Source organism: Mustela erminea, chromosome 20 (assembly GCF_009829155.1).
Source record: "Mustela erminea isolate mMusErm1 chromosome 20, mMusErm1.Pri, whole genome shotgun sequence".
In the NCBI taxonomy this organism is placed as follows: domain Eukaryota; kingdom Metazoa; phylum Chordata; class Mammalia; order Carnivora; family Mustelidae; genus Mustela; species Mustela erminea.
In genome coordinates, this window is record NC_045633.1 from 10,503,362 (window position 1) to 10,523,382 (window position 20,021).

At 53.6% G+C, this 20,021-nt stretch overlaps 1 protein-coding gene and 1 long non-coding RNA gene across 7 annotated transcripts in view; one reads left to right on the forward strand and one right to left on the reverse strand.

Annotated features, from left to right (window-relative positions):
* Nucleotides 1-6,088, forward strand: part of LOC116580892 — a 398,948-nt gene extending 392,860 nt beyond the window's left edge. For all 5 annotated transcript variants that reach the window (XR_004281828.1, XR_004281829.1, XR_004281825.1 and 2 more), the window contains one exon: nt 5,695-6,088. This is a non-coding gene — a long non-coding RNA (uncharacterized LOC116580892). The remainder of the gene's footprint in view (nt 1-5,694) is intronic.
* XYLT1 (xylosyltransferase 1) overlaps nt 1-20,021 on the reverse strand; it is a 292,830-nt gene that overhangs the window by 3,379 nt on the left and 269,430 nt on the right. For both annotated transcript variants that reach the window (XM_032327697.1, XM_032327699.1), the window contains 4 exons: nt 17,416-17,592; nt 12,837-13,099; nt 7,702-7,897; nt 2,403-2,736 (listed from right to left, as the gene is read on the reverse strand). In XM_032327697.1, coding sequence (XP_032183588.1) covers nt 2,403-2,736; nt 7,702-7,897; nt 12,837-13,099; nt 17,416-17,592 — 970 coding nt within the window. The remainder of the gene's footprint in view (nt 1-2,402; nt 2,737-7,701; nt 7,898-12,836; nt 13,100-17,415; nt 17,593-20,021) is intronic.

The following is a 20,021-nucleotide window of genomic DNA, read 5'->3' on the forward strand; positions in this document are numbered from 1 at the left end:
GTGGGAAATGCTATTACAGCACCAGCCCGTGATGCTCGCCTCTATAATTAAATTTTCCTCAATTCCACCTCATCAGATTTCTTGAGATTACCAGGGACGCATCGATAGCAAATTACTCTTGATGAATCATTTTACAAATTGCATGGCTCCCACCTTCATGTTCCTGTCACTGGAACATCGTTAACGGACGCAGTCACTGACGGCGGAGGGGGCCACTCCCGGCGGGGCAGGATGACCCCGGCTCCTCCTGGGCAGGGGGAGGAAGAGCCGCGCCATCTTCAGAAACTCCAAAGAGAGGAAAAAAAAAAAACCACTGGAAAAGTCAGGACCCGGTGAATGGCCCTAGGGTTTCTCCCCCGGGAGTGGAGGACCGCTCCTTTGTCGGCTGACAGGTGTATCTGGAGCGAAGAGGTTCTTTCTCTCTCCCTCCTCTGCGTCTGGCTTGGGGACTCTCAGGGATGCTAAGGCCGGGACCGGCATTGGAGAGCACTTGAGGCCCAGCTGGTATGGGAGGGGTCTTCTGGCTGCTTCCCGGGGGGAAGGGGGAGCGACTTCCACCTTGAGAAAACATGAGGGATCTTCCTGCCTGCTCAGCCCAGAGACGTAGCAGAGGCCAACAGAGTTCACGTCACACCGCCCCCCACCCCTGTTCGAATTCCAGGCGGCCCCTCCCCTCGTCTCTGTCCCCCAGTCCTCGTGTCACTAGTCAAACGGCACCCAGACCCCAACTCTCTTTACCTAACGGAGGCCGTAAGGTGTTTCTGGCTTCTGGGTTTCTGTTACATGTAGACAAACAGTTCCAAATACCAAGAGACCCAGAAATCCTGTTTCTAGGAAACTGTTTAGGGTTGAATCTGTACGGGCACAGACAATCTGAGATTCAAAAACCTTTGCACTGCTGTCCAGAACACCACCACCAACAGAAGAAGCTGTGTGTGCTCGAGGGGCGACAGATGAATTCTGGGTCCTTAACCCAACGGAATAGGAAGAAGCAGACACACGGACTCGGACAAGTCCAAAGAGCAAGTTTCATGACAGAACGTATCACTCCATTGTCAAAAATCAGCCGTTGTGTGTTCATGTTTATGCTTTGGAAGCCTCCAGAAACCGCCAGAAGGACAAACACCAAAGTTTTGACGGCGGTTCCCCTGGGAGGTAGGACTGAGTGGGGAGGAAGACGTTCCCAGTGATCAGAGGAGGACCCAGAAAAATGAAGTAAACTCTTCCGGTGAGAAGAGAAAAAGGCGGCGGGCGCCGACCTGCGTCTCTCCGGCCCTCCCTGCCCAGCGGGAACCCCCACCCTGGTTTCGCATCGACGACTCTTTTCCCCACGGGTTTCTACGAACACGAGAATCCTGAAGTCAGGAACTGCTGGCTTGGCCTGCTTCTGAATTTAAATGTGCGCACCCTCGTTTCGACTTCTTCGGTGATCTGCCCCCCTCAGTGTCACGCAGAGACTCCCCCAAATCAGCGCGCGGAGCCGAGCGGCGCTGGTGTTCCGGCCATGCCGAGCTCCGTGTCTGGACAGACCTCACCAGCGTTCAGCCGTCCAAACGAGGGCATCGGGGCTGCTCCCGGTTTGGGGCCATTAGGAACAATTCCGCTCTAGGTTTGCACGGGTCTGCGGGTCCGTGGGGCATCCACGGAGCCCTGGGACTTCTGCGGGGCACAGGGGCCGTGCTAAGCCATTTTCCAAACCCGCTTTATCACTCTGCGTCCCCCCCAGCAGGAGCTGGACGGCTGCTCTCCGGCCCTCTGCCGTACGAAACTGTCCAACCTTGGAACATTTCTCCGCGGTAGTGTGACGTGGGACCTCGTTTTGCTTTCCGTTTGCATTTCTCTTATTATTCATGAGGCTGAGCAGCTTTTTATGTGTGTGTGGGCCATTTATGTTCTTTTTTCTCTCTCTCCTTTGTAGCAGGAGTTGGCAATCCTTTTTTTTTTTTTTTTTTTTTTTTTTTTTTTACAAAGGGCCAGATAATAAATATTTTTGGGCCATGCAATCTGTGTCACAATTCCTTAGCGCTGCCATTCTGGTCCCAAGGAAACCATGAACGGTCTGTCAATGAACGTGTGTGGCTCCTCCTTTAATTACTATTTTTTAAAAAGTAAGTTCTGCCTGGGTATGTTTCCTATCTTGTCTTAAATACGATTAGGGCTTTCTGGAAGTCCAGTGGGAGAGCAGGTAATAATCAGACACTAAGAGATGACATCGCCTCAGCGTACAAGTGGAAAACGGGAAGGTCCTCTACGCAAACAGGCAGGGGAAGCACAGAGTGGGGAGCACTGTTCTCCGAGGCAGCCTCCGTGCCCCACATGTGAGCAGCACGGCCCCGAGGAGGAGGACCCCAGGGACCCCCAGGATGGACTATCTCCCCCGCAGAGACGCCGGGAGTACTCACCTGGTCTGATAGGCTGCCTGTTGGAGAAGGTCAGCGGAGCAACGAGGAATTTGGTCTCTGCGACTGGCACCCAGTGGTGAAGAATTTTCACTGTCCAGACCCCAGGCCTCAGGGGCAAGTTCAAAGGGGGCTTGTAGTGGGTGAACTCGGCAGTGGATTCAATCAGGATGTCATAGGTGGCTGCGATGATGTTGACGGGGTCCACCCAGATGACAGTCACGGTGACGTTGGGGCCCTTCCCCCATTTCTGCATGCCTACGGGCTCGTCCATGGGCCCTAGGAGACCCCCAAAGTTGCGGAAGAGCCGCTCCTTGGCATCCCAGTCAGTGCCGACCTGAAACCAGAGAGCGAGACCTCAATTCACTGGTCCCTGAGAGACCTAAAATCCTGCTTGTAACACTGCATACACCCATTTTACAGATGAAGAAACTGAGGCTCCCAGTAGTTACCTGCCCAAGACTGTGCACGCACTAGTAAGCAGAAGATCTGGGATTAGGACCTGGTCTGGGGGATTACAAGGCCTGTGGTCCATTCATTAACCCTTAGGGCTCCTGGGCCTGATACACAGTTAGTGCTTCAGAAAGAAAACCTATCACGCACTGAATGAATGAACAAATGCTGGCTGGCAGGCCAGCAGGTACAGCTAGTGCTCAGCCTTCGGGTACCGGCATTTCGTGTATGTTCTGAACTACAAGAGGCTCTCTCAGCCCCTCCTATCATGGGCAGGAGTCCACATGGCTTTCCTAGGAAGACCTAGTTGTGCCCTCCCTACAGCACTCAGAGCTAGACCTCAGGGTGCGGGGGCCCGTACGAGCCATCCTTCCTGCCGGCCGGCCGGCGTGCACGTCTCCAACTTGCTAGGAGTCTGCTCGTGGCTTGTCTGCAGCGTACGTCCGGCCAGGAGCCAGGAAGACCTTGTGAATCGTCCTCTCACTGCTCAGTGCCCCCACGGCTGGCGTCACTGAGCTTTGTGGGTGCCTAGCACGATGCCTGGCACACAGCAGGGCTCCGTATCCATGGACTCAGTGAGTGAAAGACTCGACAGAAACGATCGGACCACTTGGGCCCCGATACTGAGCTCTGCCACCCCTTTCCATCAGTTTACACGAGGGGTCTGGTCACCCAGGAGGCTTCAGTGTTTCTGAAGACCCAGCACATGTGGGCACACGGGCAGCAGATGACAAACACACTCGAAGGCTCGCCTGTTCCCGTGGTCTCTCCACGACCAGCCTCTTGGGTGCGTGTGTGCAGGTTGGGGTACGGGGGCCTCCGTACGGAGCCAGCGGCGGTGGCTGGCGCTCTGTTCTTGCTGTGAACTCCTGCGTCTGTTCTTTCTCTGGGGCTCGTGTTCACCCCGCGCTTACCGTGGGGCTGGCACAGCGCCGAGTGCTTCGAGGCACCGGCCCACATGACTCGCTCAGCTCCGCGAAGGGGGACCTCGTCATTGTCCTCACGTCACAGATGAGAACACCGAGGCTCAGAGCACGTAGGTCCCCTGCTATGGCTGGTGAGGGGCCCCCAGAGGCTGTGTTCTCACCCACTCCCTCGTGTCAACCTCTCGTTCATCTGATGCCCATGTGCCCGGCGCCTGCTGTCGCCCGGGGCCCCACGGTGCGCTCCGTGGTCCGTCTTTAGACAACCGCTTTCAAACGGGGACGCAGCCGCTGTCCCAGGGAGGGGGCTGAGGCAGGGACTGCGGAAACGTTTCTGTAGGGGCCCCCTGGGGCCGGCGGCCTCGCGGCAGGAAGGGACCGGACAGAACTGAGTGAAGAAACGCACGCGGGCGTGAGCAGGATTCCAGCCACGGCCTCCGGGTCTCGGCGAGGTCGCTGAGACAACCCAGTCCTGTCCCTTCCCTACGTGCAACCCTCTTCAGCACCTCAGGATTCTCAAGCCTGGTCTCTGTCACCTCATCCTGTGAGGTCTGGTCCCTTTCGGTCCCACTTCGTCTCAACCTCTCCAACTCCTCTCCACTCACCCCTGCTCCGGCGCGTCGGTGAGGACGGCGCGCTCTCGTCTCTGACCCTCCGTTAGTTCCTGGCCTTCGGGCTGGGACAGTCTTCCCTTCCCCTCCTGCCTCCCGGCCAGTTCCTGCTCCTCGGGCAGAGCTCAGCCAAGGTGTTGCCTCCGCTCGGGAGCCTTCCCTGGTTACAGGCACCACCGAGGTGCTTCTCCGAGGATTCGCCCACGGCGGGCTTTTCTGTGCGCAGTATTACAACTGAATTTATGCTGTCCCTTTCCTTAGCTCAGGACGGTCCACTCCATGAGGAGAGGGACTGCATCTGGCTGGCTGACCCCTGGATCTCTAGTATCTCTAACACCTAAAGCACAGTGAGCTTGTTCAGGTGCTCAGTCGCTCCTTCCATCCGTCCGTCTGTCCACCCACCCTCTAGACGCATCATGAACGATTAGGGGCTGAGCACACGGACATCCCTGTGCCTGAGGTCCATCCCCTGTGGACATCCCCTGCGCACACTGACTTCCCACAGATACTAACAAGTGGAGGAATGGTCACAAAACGAGAGCTCCTTCTTAAAGAAGGGCTTTGTGACCGGTTAGGGGAGGACACTTGGCAACAGTATCCTTGGCAATTCTCTGAGGTCTGAGCTCTAAAAGCGAGACAGCCCAGGTGGAAGCTGGGTAGAGCAGCTGGCAGCAGAGAAGCTGGATCTCATTTCCAATCCTAGGAGAGTGAGTGGAAGGCTCGCTGCCACCCCCAAGCGTGAGCAGGGCTGGGGCTGCCTGAGGTGGGGGGGCCCAGATGCTGTCACACCCTCTGGGGCTTTGAGATCTTCTCACAGACTCACTGCAAGTGCACAACCACTTACTACACAATGATCACTAATCACATCATGACCATGTTCAAGGTTACCACGTCGCTCCCCAACTTCAAACCCACTAACAGTCTCTCACTGCATTGAAAATACAATCTGAGCTTTTCTCCCGGGCCTTCAAGCTCGCTCACGATCTGCACCATTCCCTCAGACCTCTTTTCCACTGTCTTCCCTCTCAGTATGCTCCAGCCACACAGGCCTTGCTGCTCCTTGCCTGTGCCCAGATGCTTCCCAGAGCCTCAGGGCCTTTGCACATGCTCTTGTCGCTCTCTTCTCTTGGACTGCCCCAGCTCTCCCCGTCACCGGCTCTTTTACAGCTTCCCAAATGAATCCTCCCATTGAAAGTAGTCCCCAATGGCCTCCTCAACCCTCGGCAAAGACAGGAATGAAGTTTGATGTTCTTTATAATACTTGCCATTAGCTGAAATGCTTTTGTTCCTGTATTTGCTCATTCACAGGCTGACTGCCCCACCCGAACTACAATTCCATAGCAACGAGAGCCTGGACTGTGTAGTTCACCACGACCTCTCCTGCTCCCAGTACATCATGAACATCTTTCCAGCAAGCCAGGAGCATGGGACTCCCGTGGGAGGGAGAAATCCATCTGACCACTCAGCGACACTGGCCACCTGCTCAAAGCCAGGCCCCTGGGCCAGGCCACCACGAGGGGACCCCCTGCGTTTCTTCCCTTCCCTCTTGTCTGACGGGACAGTGTTTGCCTTAAAAACTACTAGGACTTCAGAAAAAAGTGCGAAGTATAAAATTCAGGGCTACATGCATGCTGGTACTCTGCCAGAGATCTGGACGGTTCTCACCTCAAAATTGCCACCCCTACGGTAGGAGCCCTCACAGATCACTAGCCACAGAGAGGCCACCCTCATCTGTCACTGCCAGAAGTGCCCCATGACCCAACAGCTGGCTTATCAACAGGGAGCGCCCAGCCACCCGGCATCCATCTCGTTAATGGGACGTTAATGTCTTCAACTGGCCGCCTGGGGCCCCAGCGCAGAATCCAGCTGGGCTGCTGTCTGCCTGCCCCCCGACATTCACGGAGGCAGCTCCCATGGCGCCTTGGATCCTGCCAATCCACTTGGATCCTTCCCTGAAAATTGAAAATGGTGGCTTCACAAGAAACCCCCCTCCGGAGGGCAGAGCTGGGCCAGCTGAGGCCATGGGCAGCTGGGGCGGGACTGGCACGGACTGCACAAGCGGCTCGAACAGGTCCCCCCTCCAACCCCACTCCCACCCATTCCAGATACTTCGTGTTCTAAAACCACGCTGACTGCACGTCCCTAACCCAGCAGCCACACTCAACAGGGAGTGCCACGCTCCGGGGACCAATCACCCCCTCCAGCTGCTGGCTGAGGTGGGGAAGGCCGGAGTCGGGTGCTGGAGCTCGGTAGGAGCCACCCCTCCCCAAGCTGGACCGGCTTCCCCTCCTGCACATCGCCCCCCGCCCCCCCAGAGTGTGTGCCATTCGGAAATCGTATCTGGCACCTCCAGATGCCACGTGCAGGGAATGCAGCGGTGACCAAGAGGGACACGGTCTCCGCTTTTTGGAGGACGGCTCACAAGTGGGAAGAGAAGTCAACAAGATGATTTTGCACGGTAAATGCTACGAAAATGACAGAACCGGTGCCCAGTGGAGACCGGAGCTCTTGCGGCATACGTGGGCGGGCAGGGAGGGCTGCTTGGAGGAGGCGCCACTTGGATTTAGATCCGAATGACCAAAAAAAGCTGCCCATGTGGACACAGGAAGGAAAGTGTTTTAGACAGCCGGAACAGCACCTGCCAAGAGACCCCCAGACCAGGTCTGCAGGGGGCTGATGTGACAAGGCTGGTGCTGGGCTAAAAAAAGAACTACACTTCCCTCCCAGGGATCCATGCTCTGGTCTGTCTGTCTATCCACTGGCCACCTGGCCGGCCATCCGTCCTTTCATTCATGTAGTGACTGATCTGAATAAAGCCCGGTGCTAGCACCTGGGGAGACAGAGGCATGTGGTTTGGGCCAGAGAGACTGGGCTCCATTTGAGCTCTTCCTCTTCCTAGCTACGACTCAAAAAGTCCCTGGCCCTCCAGAGGCCTCAGTTCTCCAATCTGTACAAAGGGACTAATGCCATCGCTTCGTTAGGAAACGGGTCTGTTCTCATCTATGACTAACACAGGCTGAGGAGGGGTCACTGGCCAGGATGAAAAATGATGAGTAGAGATTCTACTGTAAAAAACAGACCCTGGCTCCAGGTCGACTGGGTCCGCAGACACTGGCCCCCGTGTCTCTCTCCCCTGGCCCCATTTAAGATGCCGGTGCCCGCGCCCGTGGCTGGAGGAGCCTCCCTAGGCGCAGGGCGTGCTATCTTCTGGTCCCCTTCCCCTCCCTCTCCGTCGCCAAGCGTCAGACTGGCACACAGAACCCAGCAGGGCCGCTGGAAACGACCATGGAAATGCGCCGGTGCCGGCCGTCCCACCTCGGAAAACTGGAGCCTCCCAAAGTCGCTGGGCGGGCTTGCGATCTTGAAGACCTTCTTCGGCATCACCCATGTCTCCAGGGTCTCCAGTTTGCTCACAGCCAGATTGGTAGCATGATGCTTGATCAGAAAGCCCTGGAAGCGGTCCGCAAGGAAGTAGAGGTGGACGGATGTTGGGTGGCCCATCGGGTAGTACCTGGAACACACAGTCTCCCGTGAGCCCGGGGGCGGGGCCTGCAGCGCGCAGGCTCACAGCCCCACGCGCACCGCCTGCTGACCCCAGCCCCGCGCAGGCCCCCCCCGTTTTTTCCAGCGCTGACCCCGGGCCTTTGCACCATCCCTGAAAGCTGCTCCCCGGGTATCTCAGATCCCACCACCAACGACTTCCTGGTGATTATCAATGTAAACCTGCTGACTGTACAAGAGCACAATAAAGAAAGTGAAAATTATTACTTCTGATGCTTCTTCCCCTAGGGGATGTCAGCTCACAGATATTTATCGATCCTCTGGTGCCAGGTACTAGGAAGGGACAACGGTGGCCAGTGATGCCACAGTGATGGATCTCCTCTCAGCCTGATTTCCTATGCAAATTCAGCCTGATTTTCTATGCATATATTTGCATAAATCTTACATGCTTGGGATCATAATCTACATACTGGTTACATCCTGCTTTTTGCTTCACAGTATTTCCCGAGCATTATCGCATGCCTTTCAAAAGTCTCTGAAAACATGATTTTGGTGAGTGTGTGCACACCCCCCCCAGTGTGTGCCATGCCATGTTTCACAGAGCAAGTTCATCACTGGATGCTTAACAATTTTTTTTTTTTTTTTGGCTTTTCTAAACAATCCAACATCTTTGAAGAAAACTACTTTGGAGGGCGCCTCTTCTCTCCCCTCCGACAGGTTCTCATGTCTGCTGTCCACCTTTATCAGAAATGTACTGACTCATGCTCCCAGTGTCCTCAACAACAGCACTGGGTCTGATCCTCAAAAATTACTGCCCATCTGGACACACACGCGCACACAAGTAGCTCATTAGGATATATGCCTTTGACACCCCAAGTCTCGCTGGCTGAGAGGGGCAGGGAATGAAAAGCAGGAGAGCTTGTCATGGGAGTCAAAACAAGAAAGAGGTTCCGGAAGGGGGTGGTCAGTTGCGTTGGGGGCTGCCGAGGGGTCAAGTAAATGAGCCAAAGTCAAGCACTCTGGAAGTCCAGGAGTGAGCTCTGGCGGCTCGCTTTCCCTCACTTTTCTGTCAAGAAATCTGTTGTCCCCGCCTGCCTCCATCCTCTCCTCAGGCACTGCCACAATCCTGGTCCAAGCCACCATTGTGTCTCACCTGGACCTTTCTAGGACCTTCCTTCCTTGTCCCCGCCTACGTTGTCTGCTGTCCCATTCCTAGTAGCCACATCCACTGTCCACTGCTTGAATACGACAAGCGGTTTGCTTAACGCTTGTGGTACAATCTAAACGTCCCACCTGTCTACAAAGTCCTGCCTCTTCCTCTAGACTTGCTTTGGTTCGCTTTGCCCCAAACTCCTACCTCCCAGCCACATGGATTTTCTTTTGGATTCTTGAACATGCTACAAGCTCATTTCTACCTCAGGGCCTTTGTACAGGATATTCTCCTTGCTGGGGATGCTCTTCTCCTTTTCCGTTGCGTGCCTGGCTGTGTATTACCATTCTGCATCAATGTCACTGTCCCAGGAGAGTTCTGCCTTGACCACTGAATCTTACATCACTGACTCACTGCTATCGGGTGGCTTTACCTTCATCCTCGGCAAAGCCTTCACACTTACCAATCTTTTGTTTTTCCTTACATGTGCTTAGGACCTGTCTTAGGTCCTCTGAACTCAGAGGCCTGCTCTGTCTGGGTCACGGCTGAGCATCCAGTGCCTACAGAGCCTGACACGTGGTAGATGCTCAATCAATACATGCTGATTGCATGAAAATCTAGAAGGATTTCCTCTTGGACCTTTGCTTCTAAAGTGCACGTAGGGCACAGGTCGCCCAGGACTGAATGCAAAGTCCTCTGATACCTCCTCTTGACCGGATACAGTACTTAAGCCATTACAAGGAAGACCAGAGGTGGTTTTAATTAATTCGCCACGATACAGTGTAACCTAGAGGCTGCCACAGATGCACCCACTTGGTCCAAAGGTGTCTAGATAAGGTGGGCACTGAAAAACTCAGATTCACCCCAAAATCTGGACTTCTAATTTCTCTTCAAAAATCAGGAGACCCATTGGCAGCTTCAAGTCTCTAATTCCCTTAGAGCAAGAATGTGCTGGAGCTCAGAACCAGGGCCCATGGGACCTCCAGACTGGCCCAATCAGTCCACCTTGCAGGGGGTGAGCCCTGCTGCCTGCCTGGCCCGGGACAGCATCTGAGGACTTCAAGCCCCTGTATTAAAACACGGACAGCCTTATCTCTGGATGGTGGCTCAAAAGCAAAGTTTTTTGTTTTTTGTTTTTCTTTTTGGTTCTCTCAGTCTGCCATTTCAAAAATTTCTGCACTGAACATGTGTTATTTTATAATGAGAAGAAAATCAATAAACATTATTTTTATGAAAGGTTATACTATAGACTGGAAAGACCATTTGTATGAAATGCCCCGAGGACGTGAGACTCCCTCCCAAAGTAAAGTTTTCCCTTGCTATCTCCCCAGACACCCCAGGGGCAGGAATTCACTCTTTTGCGTTTTGGGATAAGGGTCCTTTGTCCTGATTTATTTGCAGGCACATATCCATAAATATACAGGCTTTGCCCAGAGCAAGGCACAATGGTTCTATTATAATGAAAAATGAGGTAGAAGCCAAAGGCTTCCAGGCACAACTTGATGGCTTGTTTAATCCCAAAACAAATACCAGAAGAAATTTTCAACAACCCTAAATAAATTGGGGTGTCTTTTGAATTTCATATATATGGTCATTTACCTTATAAATTCTGTAAAGTCTGGGACTACAACTGTTCGTGAACAACATTCACCTCCCAAGCGTGGGGCACGTGTTACCTACAGCGATGCACCTGGCCGCTCTGCGGGCCAGGATTCTGTCCCTGACTAGCAGAAGGGAAAGACACTCGTGGATGACCTTGACCCCTGGCACTGCAGCTATCTGCCCTGGGAGTGCTGAGAAGTCTGAGCTCCTTTCAGCTTGGGAGGGGGAGCCCCCAGGAGCCTCCTGGAGGATCGGGCACTGGAGCTGACCTTTAACGAGTGGGGAAGGGGGCGCTGCACAGAGACCCTGCAGAGCAAGGGGAAACAGGGACAGTCGAGGACCAGTTCCCACCACCGGTCAGGGAGCGTGCAGTTCCCAAACCCGGCTCCCTGATGACTGCTTGTGACAACTGCACGGTAACACAACGGAGACATCCACAGGGACACGCGCACTTACTGAGCACTTAGCATGGGAAACACTATTAACACAGGGATGACACTAACGGTAACACGTAACTCATAGGGCAGTGTTTGAAGATGGTCTCTGTTAAAACCCACACCACCGCATGCCCTGAGGCTTATTACTACTGCACCCATCTTACAGAGGAGGGAACGAGGCACGGAGAGGTTAATGACTTGTCCAGGGTCAACAGGTAGTAAAGTACAGTCCTGGCTTCTTAACTCGCCCTGGTCTCCCTTCAAACCAGACTAGAACCTGCCGGGCGAGGAGGGAGAAGTCCGAGGCCCGGAGGATGGCACGAATGGAAGCCGCTTGCTGTAGCCCCACAGCCCGGCTGACTATGCACTGGACACCGGGCAGACACTTTGCAATGTTTTCAGGCTTTTAGGGAACAGAATGGTTCCTCCTCCTCCTCTGTCCGCTCCCCAGAAGAGGGACGAGGAGGGCAAGGAGGGACACCAGGGGACGCCTCCGTGTAGACAGAGTGTGGCTCAAAACACAAAAACAAAACAAAGCAGGTTTTCTCTTTGCTGTTGAAAGAGAACGGAAACCAAGAGGAGGAAAGTGATTAGAGGCGCTTCTGGGAATCCGTCCTAAGGAAATGATCAGGAGAAGTTAAGGAAAAGAAAGAGGCTTCTGCACAAAGATAGTCGTCGGAGCATTGTTTACAATGGTCCATTACTGACGATGCAACCGGGAAGGACTGGATTAGGCAAACTCTGGAATTTCTACGCAGCGCAATCCTTGCAGGCATTGAAGAGGTTCATTATCATTAGGGTAGCTGCAGAGCGGAGTGGGGAAAGGGGGCGAATGTTATAACGAATAAAAAGAAAGGACTCAAATTCTTACTGCATTATGTAAATATCCGCAGTGCCTACTGCTGTAGGGAAGTTAAGGGACACGGAATGACAAGGGCTCGCTGGCTTAGGGAAGGCAGGGTGGCGGGTGACGGCGGACTGCTGTCCTACGTCCCCCTCTCCCTTCTGTGCATTCTAGGACACTCCTAAAGTGTCAGCTGGGACCCGCTCGTTGGGGGTGAGAGGATTCTAAGGGATCCCGGAATCTTAAATAATAGGTGTGCATTTAACCATGTTTCTGGTTATATATTTAGGTTTGCCAACCACAGTATGGCTGCGTTTTAGAAAGGAGCCTTTATTTTTCGGAGATATGTATTAAAATACTCGTGGCTCCGATGAGAGGCCGTCCGGGCTTTGCTTCCTCCAAACCGATCTGGGAGGCGGGCTAAGTGGGCCCGGAGGTGGAAATCGCTAGAACTGGGTTCTGAGGATGTAGGTATGGCAGGCACGATCTACAGATGTTATATATGTATATATTTGACATTCTCTGTAAGAAAAATTAAACAAACCAAAGGTCTGTATTTTCATGGTTCCCATCCATCTAAGGCAAACACGACTAATTAACGGGGACAGAAAGCTTCCTTCTCAGATACACACACTTGGCATGAAGAACGCGTGCACCGCCAGGACACAATCAGGTAAACGGGAGACCCTGGTGTTCTGCGCGGGTAGTCGTGGGACCGTGGCTTAGAGTGGACGGACTGGAGCTTGGACCACTGGGACGGTTCGGATGCTTTTCAGGTCACGGAAGACAGGGAGAAGCGCGCCCCCACCCCCTCCCCCGCCCCGGCGCCCTCCTTGCCGTGCTGTGCGCCCCTCCTGCACCCCGGCGCCCGCCCATGCTGCCCTTCCCCTGCCCCCCGCCACCCCCACGGGCTCACCGGCAGCTGTTCTCCCCCTCCGCGTGCAGCGACGACTCGGCCCGTCGGAGGCCCAGGCGGGCGAAGGCGTGATACAAGGTAAGCGCCACGTCGCTCAGGCTGTGGGTGCCGTCCGGCTCGTCGTACACGTTCTCCCAGTAGGAGCGGAGGCCTGGGGTGCCCGCGGGGTAGTTCCCGTACAGGTAATAGTCCAGCTGCCCGATGATTTCCTGATTCACCACGGCTTCAAATTTTCGGGCAAAGAAGGTCGGCCTGGCCGTCTGCTGTGCTCCGGGGCGGGGATAAAAAGAGCACCATCAGCGAGCGGGGGTTTTAGGAGCAGGGCTCGCTGCTGCCAGCCGGTTGGGACCCAAATCCTAGTTCTGACACTAATTCTCTGTCCTCAGTGTCCTCGTCGTAGCATGGAGATAAGGAGAGGTTTGATGGGGCTGAGTGAATTAATGTTTGTAGAGCACTTAAAGCAGTGGTGGGCACACAGTCAGCATCATTTAAATGCCCATTAAATAAATGACCTCCTGGATGTTTAGAGCGGAGATAGATCTCAGAAATCATTTAGCTGGAGGTCCAGGGCAAGTAGAGCCCACAGATATATTTCAGTTGTCCAGCAGAGTGTTTTAAAATTGAATTAGCTGGCAACAGTTAAAAGGTACCAGAGTTCAGAGAAACAGAATGACGGGCTGAAGCTGAGAGGTAGCCGCCCTATAGATGGGCACAAACGTTTCCACTCGCCTCAGTCCCCACCACTCCCTGTTGCCTCATGGGCATTGCTGTAGATTTAGAGACTCATAAGGGACGTCCCAGATGTACTGGTCGGAGTGTCTGCAAGGGGCGCTTAGGAATCTACATTCTTAACAGGTTTTGGGGGGATTCGTTTGCTGAGGTCTGAAGAAATTAAGTGACGCCGGAGCCGGGGCTGCACGCCACCACCAACTGAACAGCTTTAAAAAAAAAATCTACATTCTGGAGGCACCTGGGTGGCTCAGTGGGTTAAGGCTTTTGATTTTAGCTTGGGTCATGGTCTCAGAGTCATGAGATCGAGCCCCGTATTGGGCTCTGCACCGCACACAGAACCTGCTTACAAGTCTCTCTCTCCATCTCACTCTGGTCCTCCCCCACCTCCCACTCAGAAGAAAAAAAAAATTTTGATTCTGGAGTCCTTCCCCAAGACCTATGGAGGCAACATCTCTGGAGATGAGGTTTAGGAATCTGTAACCAAAAAAAGTTTCCCAGGTGATCATGAGGACCACTTAGGTAAACCAGGTTTTCAAGGAAACAGAGGCCCAAAGAGGGCAAGGGACTTATCTAAGATCACACAGCAAGGTAATGGCCAAGCCAGGATTAAGACTGGGGTTGAGGATAAAGAAATAAAACACTGGGCTCCGTGTTATCTGCCAGCTCTTATACTCAGGCCTGGGTGGGGACCCACCAAGGGTCACATAATAATTATTTCCAGCTTTGCAGCTACTGGGTCGGCTCTTGTCCCGTGAAAGCAGGGAGAGTAAATGCAGCAGAGGCAAATGAATGGGTGTTGCTGCTTCCCAAAACCCTTCACTTACAAAAGCAGGATTTGGCCCAGGGGCTGTAGCTCGCAGACCCCGTTCCAGGGCTTTGGAAACAATGAAAGCACAGCCCCCCCCTTGAGGAATTTAGGGTCTAGTGTTATTACTGACCTTAAGCGGGGTCTGGCACTGTTTTCACTGCAGTAGATCACTAACAGCACTAACGGCCATAAAGACCACTGAGCACGCTCTCTGCAGAGCCTGTCACCCTGCGTCATGTCGCCACCTCGCATTCTTCCAACAGCTCTGCGGAGCAGGCATCATGACCCCGTTTGATGTATAAGGAAACTGAGCTCAGAAAGGGGAGGTGATGTATACAAACTCCCACATCCGCAGGATTCTAACCAGATCTGGTGACTCAAGCCCCATCTCTTTCTACTGCCTTATCCCAGGACTGAGCTGCTGAGTAAACAAACATCCTTGGTATTACGCTGCACATCTCCTTGCCTTCCTGCTTTATGAACCCTATGGTGGCCTGCGGATAATATTTAATAATATTCTGGCCCTCTCCGTGGTGGAGGGTCAGAATTCAGTTCCCTTACAGCAGCGCTGAAAGAGACCACTTGGGTTCACCACCTTACTCTGCTACTTTCTAGGTGTAGAGGTCTTTGGGGAAATCACCCATGGCCTCAGCTTCCTCATCACTGAAATGGGAATCATCACAGAGGTACTTAGCATAGAGTCTGGCACACAGGGTCATCTGCTATTAGGATCTACTATCACTACCACCTGAAGCCTGCGACAAGGGGCTTCATGTTCTGGGGGCAGAGAAGTGGACTCAGGGGCCAGGCAGCCTCTGTTCTCTGCTTGTGATTATTCACAGCTGGATCTCCTAAAAGGGCACATTTCTATATTTACCACTCTTCTTCGAACAAGAACTCTGAGTTCCTTACAGGCAGCAGTTTCTTGCATCTAGATGTGGAGGGATATTCTGGATCTTTGTTTACCGGGAAAGAAAGAGCTGGGAGCACGTGCGAGGTCTCTGTGTTGGCCCGTCTTTCTACCAGAGACCGCGATGTCCCAGGGAGGCTTGGGGCTAAACGCAAAGGCTGCCCAGCCCAGAGGCAATGCTCTCCAGAACCACCCGCCTGCTTGCTCTAAATGATGAAGGTTCTTTGCCTCAAGGGCAACAACTGGTTCTCTATAAAACCGGGAATCTTCTTTTTTTTTCCTTTTTGCCTTTTGAATAGGTCAAATACTTCCCCTGCCACCCTCTTTCTGCTCAGCGGATTCTTTCCGCGTAGACAAAGGCATGAAATGTCACCCAAGTTCATACCTAAATTAACATGGGTTTGAGGAGGTCCATGGGTAGCTCTTAATCTGCCATCAAAAATAGGCCTAAAGAAATACTTATGGCAGCAACTGCTGACCGGCGTGCGAGACGTCAGATGGGCACCTGGAGGGAAACTGAGTAACGAGAGGACACCTGCTGTGTGCTCTGCACCTGTGTAGGCACAGAACCAGGGTGGCTGCGGGATCTGGGGGAAAAAGCCCAGGGCAGCTGGAAGCACCTGGGAGCGACCCCCAGCCCTACCACTCTACTGTGTGCTGAAGGACAAGAAAGTCTGCCCCTCTGTGCCTCAGTTTTCCCACCTTCACAATGGGGATGTTGCCTACCCCAGGGAAGCCAACGCCCACAGAGGGCCTGGCACATAGCCTGGGGTCAGAAGAGACTCCTACCCCGTGCTTCTCTAAGATAAGGAGCTTCCCAGTCACTTGGAGAATCTTATTTATATGCAGATTCTGACCAGGCACCTGGGGGGGCAGAGATTCTGTACTTCTAACATGCTCCCTGGTGAGGCTAAGGCAGATGTCTGTGGAGCACATGCCCAGGAGAGAAGCCAGGCTCAGAGACAAGAAGCCCCATTTGGGCAGCCCGTGTGGAGGGTCTGTTACTTCCCGGACTGAGTCGGCAGGGGCACCTCAGCCTGGCTTCTCGACCTGCTCTGTGGCTCCCTGCCACCCTCTGGGCTAGTGCTTGGGAAAGAAGCAAGCCCTCTCCACATGGTGGGTCTTGTGACCTCAGAGCGATGTGTCTAACCATTCTGGAGCTTCCTGTCTGTGCTCTTGGTGGAGGGGAAGAGGAGGGAGAGCCTCAGGGTGCTGCCTCCACGGTGCAGGAGGGGCACTCCCATGGGACGGAGAGAGGCTGCCATCCCAAACAAGTCTGGGGACCAAGACACCCTCGAGACTCATGGAAGGTGAAACACTGACCACCCCTTGCCCTCTGCTCTCCCCAAAACCATAAATAGCCAGGCCATGCAGAGACACTGAGATAGCACTAACGCTTCTACCTCCTCTTCCTCCTTTAGGTCCACAGAGCAAGGTGGTTTCCAAATATGGCTGCTCATCAGAATTTTCTAGAGTCTAACATGTTTAAAATAAAAAAAATTCCCAGACTTTACCAGAGACCAGCAGTTCTTAACTGGGGGGTGAGTTTGCCCCCAGGGGACATGTGGCAATGTCTGAAGCCACTTCTGGTCATCACAACTGGAGTGTGCTACCAGATCGAGCGGCCAGAACCCAGGGACGCTGACCACGCAGCGAGGCAGAGGACGGTGCCCCCTGCGGCAGAGACTGACCCAGCCGCCATGTTAAGTGCTGAGGAGGAGAAGCTCTGCCCCGGGCACACTGAACTTTGTATTTCGGGGGACTGACTGAAAGGCAGCACAGAGAAATGGACATGGAAACATACATTGCCTGTATGACCTCAAACAAGTTTTTTGACCCTTCTGTCCCTCAGTTTCTCCATCTCTAAAACAGATGAACAATAACACTGTCTCTATGTACCCATCTAAGCTTGATGGCGGGGGCGGGGGTTCACGCATCAATACAGGCCAAAAGCTAAGAGCTGCTCCAGCACGGGGGGAGGGGCCGACGAATGGCAAGCCCTGCTCTGGCCATCACCGTTACTGCCAGCAGCCAGGGCCAGACACCACAGCACAAGGTGCCACACCAGCCGGGCCTCGGATGACCGCTGACGCTGGCCAAGAGGTGTGGGGGCGGGGCTGAGGGCTCACCTGGAAGCGGTGGAAGTCCTGCGGCTTGAAGTCGTTGGGCGAGCAGCCGCACCAGTCCACGATGTGCTTGTACTGGCACTTGCAGCCCAGCTTCCGGTTCCAGTTGGTGATGCGCAGGTTGTTGTCCACCATGGTGTCGCAGTGGGGGCTGTTCTCCAGCACCGTGTGGAAGAAGGACTGCAGGGCAGAGAGAGAAGGCACCGGCCTGAGGCCTCCTCCCGCCTCCCTCCCCAGCGCCACGGGACTGCACAGGGGCTCTCTCGGGAGGCTCCTCAGTCATCTCTGCAAAGGGGGTCAGCCACCACCTGGTCCGACTCAGGGCACATGGGATGTTTGGTCCAGAGTGGCTGAATTCTGCCTGGGAGACCAACGCTCCAGGTATTTCTCTCAACTCTCTTTCCCCGGAAGTTTACAATCTGATTTCAAGATCTTTCTTATCATTCAGGACATTTTCTATCCGCCTGGCAGAGAGGGAAAGTCCCTCCGGTCACGTCCACACATGGGAGCCACAAGAAACATGTGACAGTTTTCTAGAAAATCCTGGGCCAAAAGGGCTCGGGCTTTGCAAACGGCCAGGTCTGACACCAAAGGGACTCCAGTCTGAGATACCTTGAGAACAAAGACTGATGCTCTGGAATTTCATCCCTGGGTAAGGGAAACCAGATTCAAGGGTGTACAGTCCCAGGGCTGAAAGGTGTCCCAGGCACCCCTCCTGCTTTGCAGCACAGGGAGGGGCAGGCCGGGGCTTCTTGCTGTCCATGGTGCTGAACCAGGCTCCCGGGGTCTCTGCTAACCCTAAGACTCTTGGTCTATCTCTCCTAAGAATCTGAGAAAGAAGCAGCGCTGAGAGTGGAGAAAGAGACCAGAGACAAGAAACATGGTTATAGCCTCTGAGAGAGAGAGAGAGACAGACAGACAGACAGGAAGACAGACTTCTAGTTGGACACTATTTTATAACAACCCCAGATATGAGGCAGATACATTCTGCCCTGATCTCTGCTCCCTCAGGGAAACTGTTGGGGGATACGAGTCTGCCTGTAACAAATTTATGGCTCAGCCTTTAGATTTATTCTAAAGTGGTTTCCTGGTGGTGGTCTGGGAGAAGGGAGGGCACAGCAGGGATGCTGGGGTATGAAGTGCCCATATGCTGGGGCGGGGCTGTAACGGAGAGAGCCAGCATCAGGATGGGCATCTTGAATAAAACAACCAGAGTCCCACACAGTCTCTTCCCAATGGGTGGATGGGCAAATCGAGGTTCCACACACCCCCTCCAGCTTCCCTTCCTGTGCTGCTAAATGACATATGCCTGTGAACCTGGATTTTAAGCTTGAATTGTCTATAAGCCCACAGAGGCACATATTATCCATCAAGCGGTGGGGAAAAGTTCCCAATTACCGATTGCCCTGTGTCCTTTCATAATGATACAGAAATTCCCTGCAAGATAATGGATGAGGAGGTTATCGGCATTGAGAGAAAAGGTGATTTTCGTGGAAATAGGATTAAAAGCTGATTACCGAATGTGTGTGAGGAATAGTAAACCTGGGCCTAGTGACGACAAGCTCTTCGTCCCTCTGGAGTGATGTGGGCGGTCAGCCCTACCAGCTTGGCACTGCCCCAGATGTTGGTGAGGGATGCGGGAACCATCAAATGTTGTCTCGTCTGGCCTAGAAACGCAGCCTGAACCTGAGGCATCGCCCGGAAGAAATGGTAGTGGACCATTCACGGGAGTTGTCACGGGTTCAAGAGACGTGCAACCAGCTCTGGAGTTTGCTCAAGTCAGAAACTGGGATGGAAGCGAACTGGAGGTCAGAGTAGGTCTGAGAAGAAGGCTGCTGGCCTGTCAGAGGCAGCATTTCAGAACTGGGTCCCCACCGCTTCTGGATGGAGCTGGAGACTGTTTCAGAACGGTCTGCAACCCTATGCAGCTGGGCTTCTGCAATGGACTGCATGTTTCTGGCTCGTCCGACACCCATAGGTTGAAATCCCAGCCCCACGATGTGGTAGTGTTAGGAGGTGAGGGCCTCCGGGAGGTGATTAGACAAGAAGGGTGGAAACCTCATGAATGAGATTCATGCCCAGATAAAAGGGGCCCCAGAGAGCTCCCTCGTCCCTTGGGGCATATGAACAGCCGGTAGCAGTCTGCAGCCTTCAGAACTGTGAGAAGCAAATTCTTATTGTGTATAAGCCACCTACTCTGTGGTACTTCATTATAGCAGTTTGAACTAAGACACCTTCCCTGCACTGAGTCTGAAAAGTGGTGACAGGCTCCCTGGAGCTTTTCAAATGCTTCTAAAAGTCATCAGGAAATGCTGCGTCCCAATGGCTGTCAGTATGGGGGCCAGTGCAGGTCCAGCAGAAGCCCTGGCTTTCTGTCTTTAGAATCACTGGCATTCCCATTTGTGAATGAAGAGGCCAACATTACTGTCTATCTGTCAGGGAATGACAAATACTCAAAATTAGAAAAGGTATTCTTCATGTTGAAAAAGTCGGTATTATAGGATTGATGACAGTGGAGGATCTGTCAAAAGGTCATGTGGGTACATCCTGAAAAAGCCAGCACATACAGTTGCGCAGGCCACATACTGCACAACCCTAGTGGGGCACCA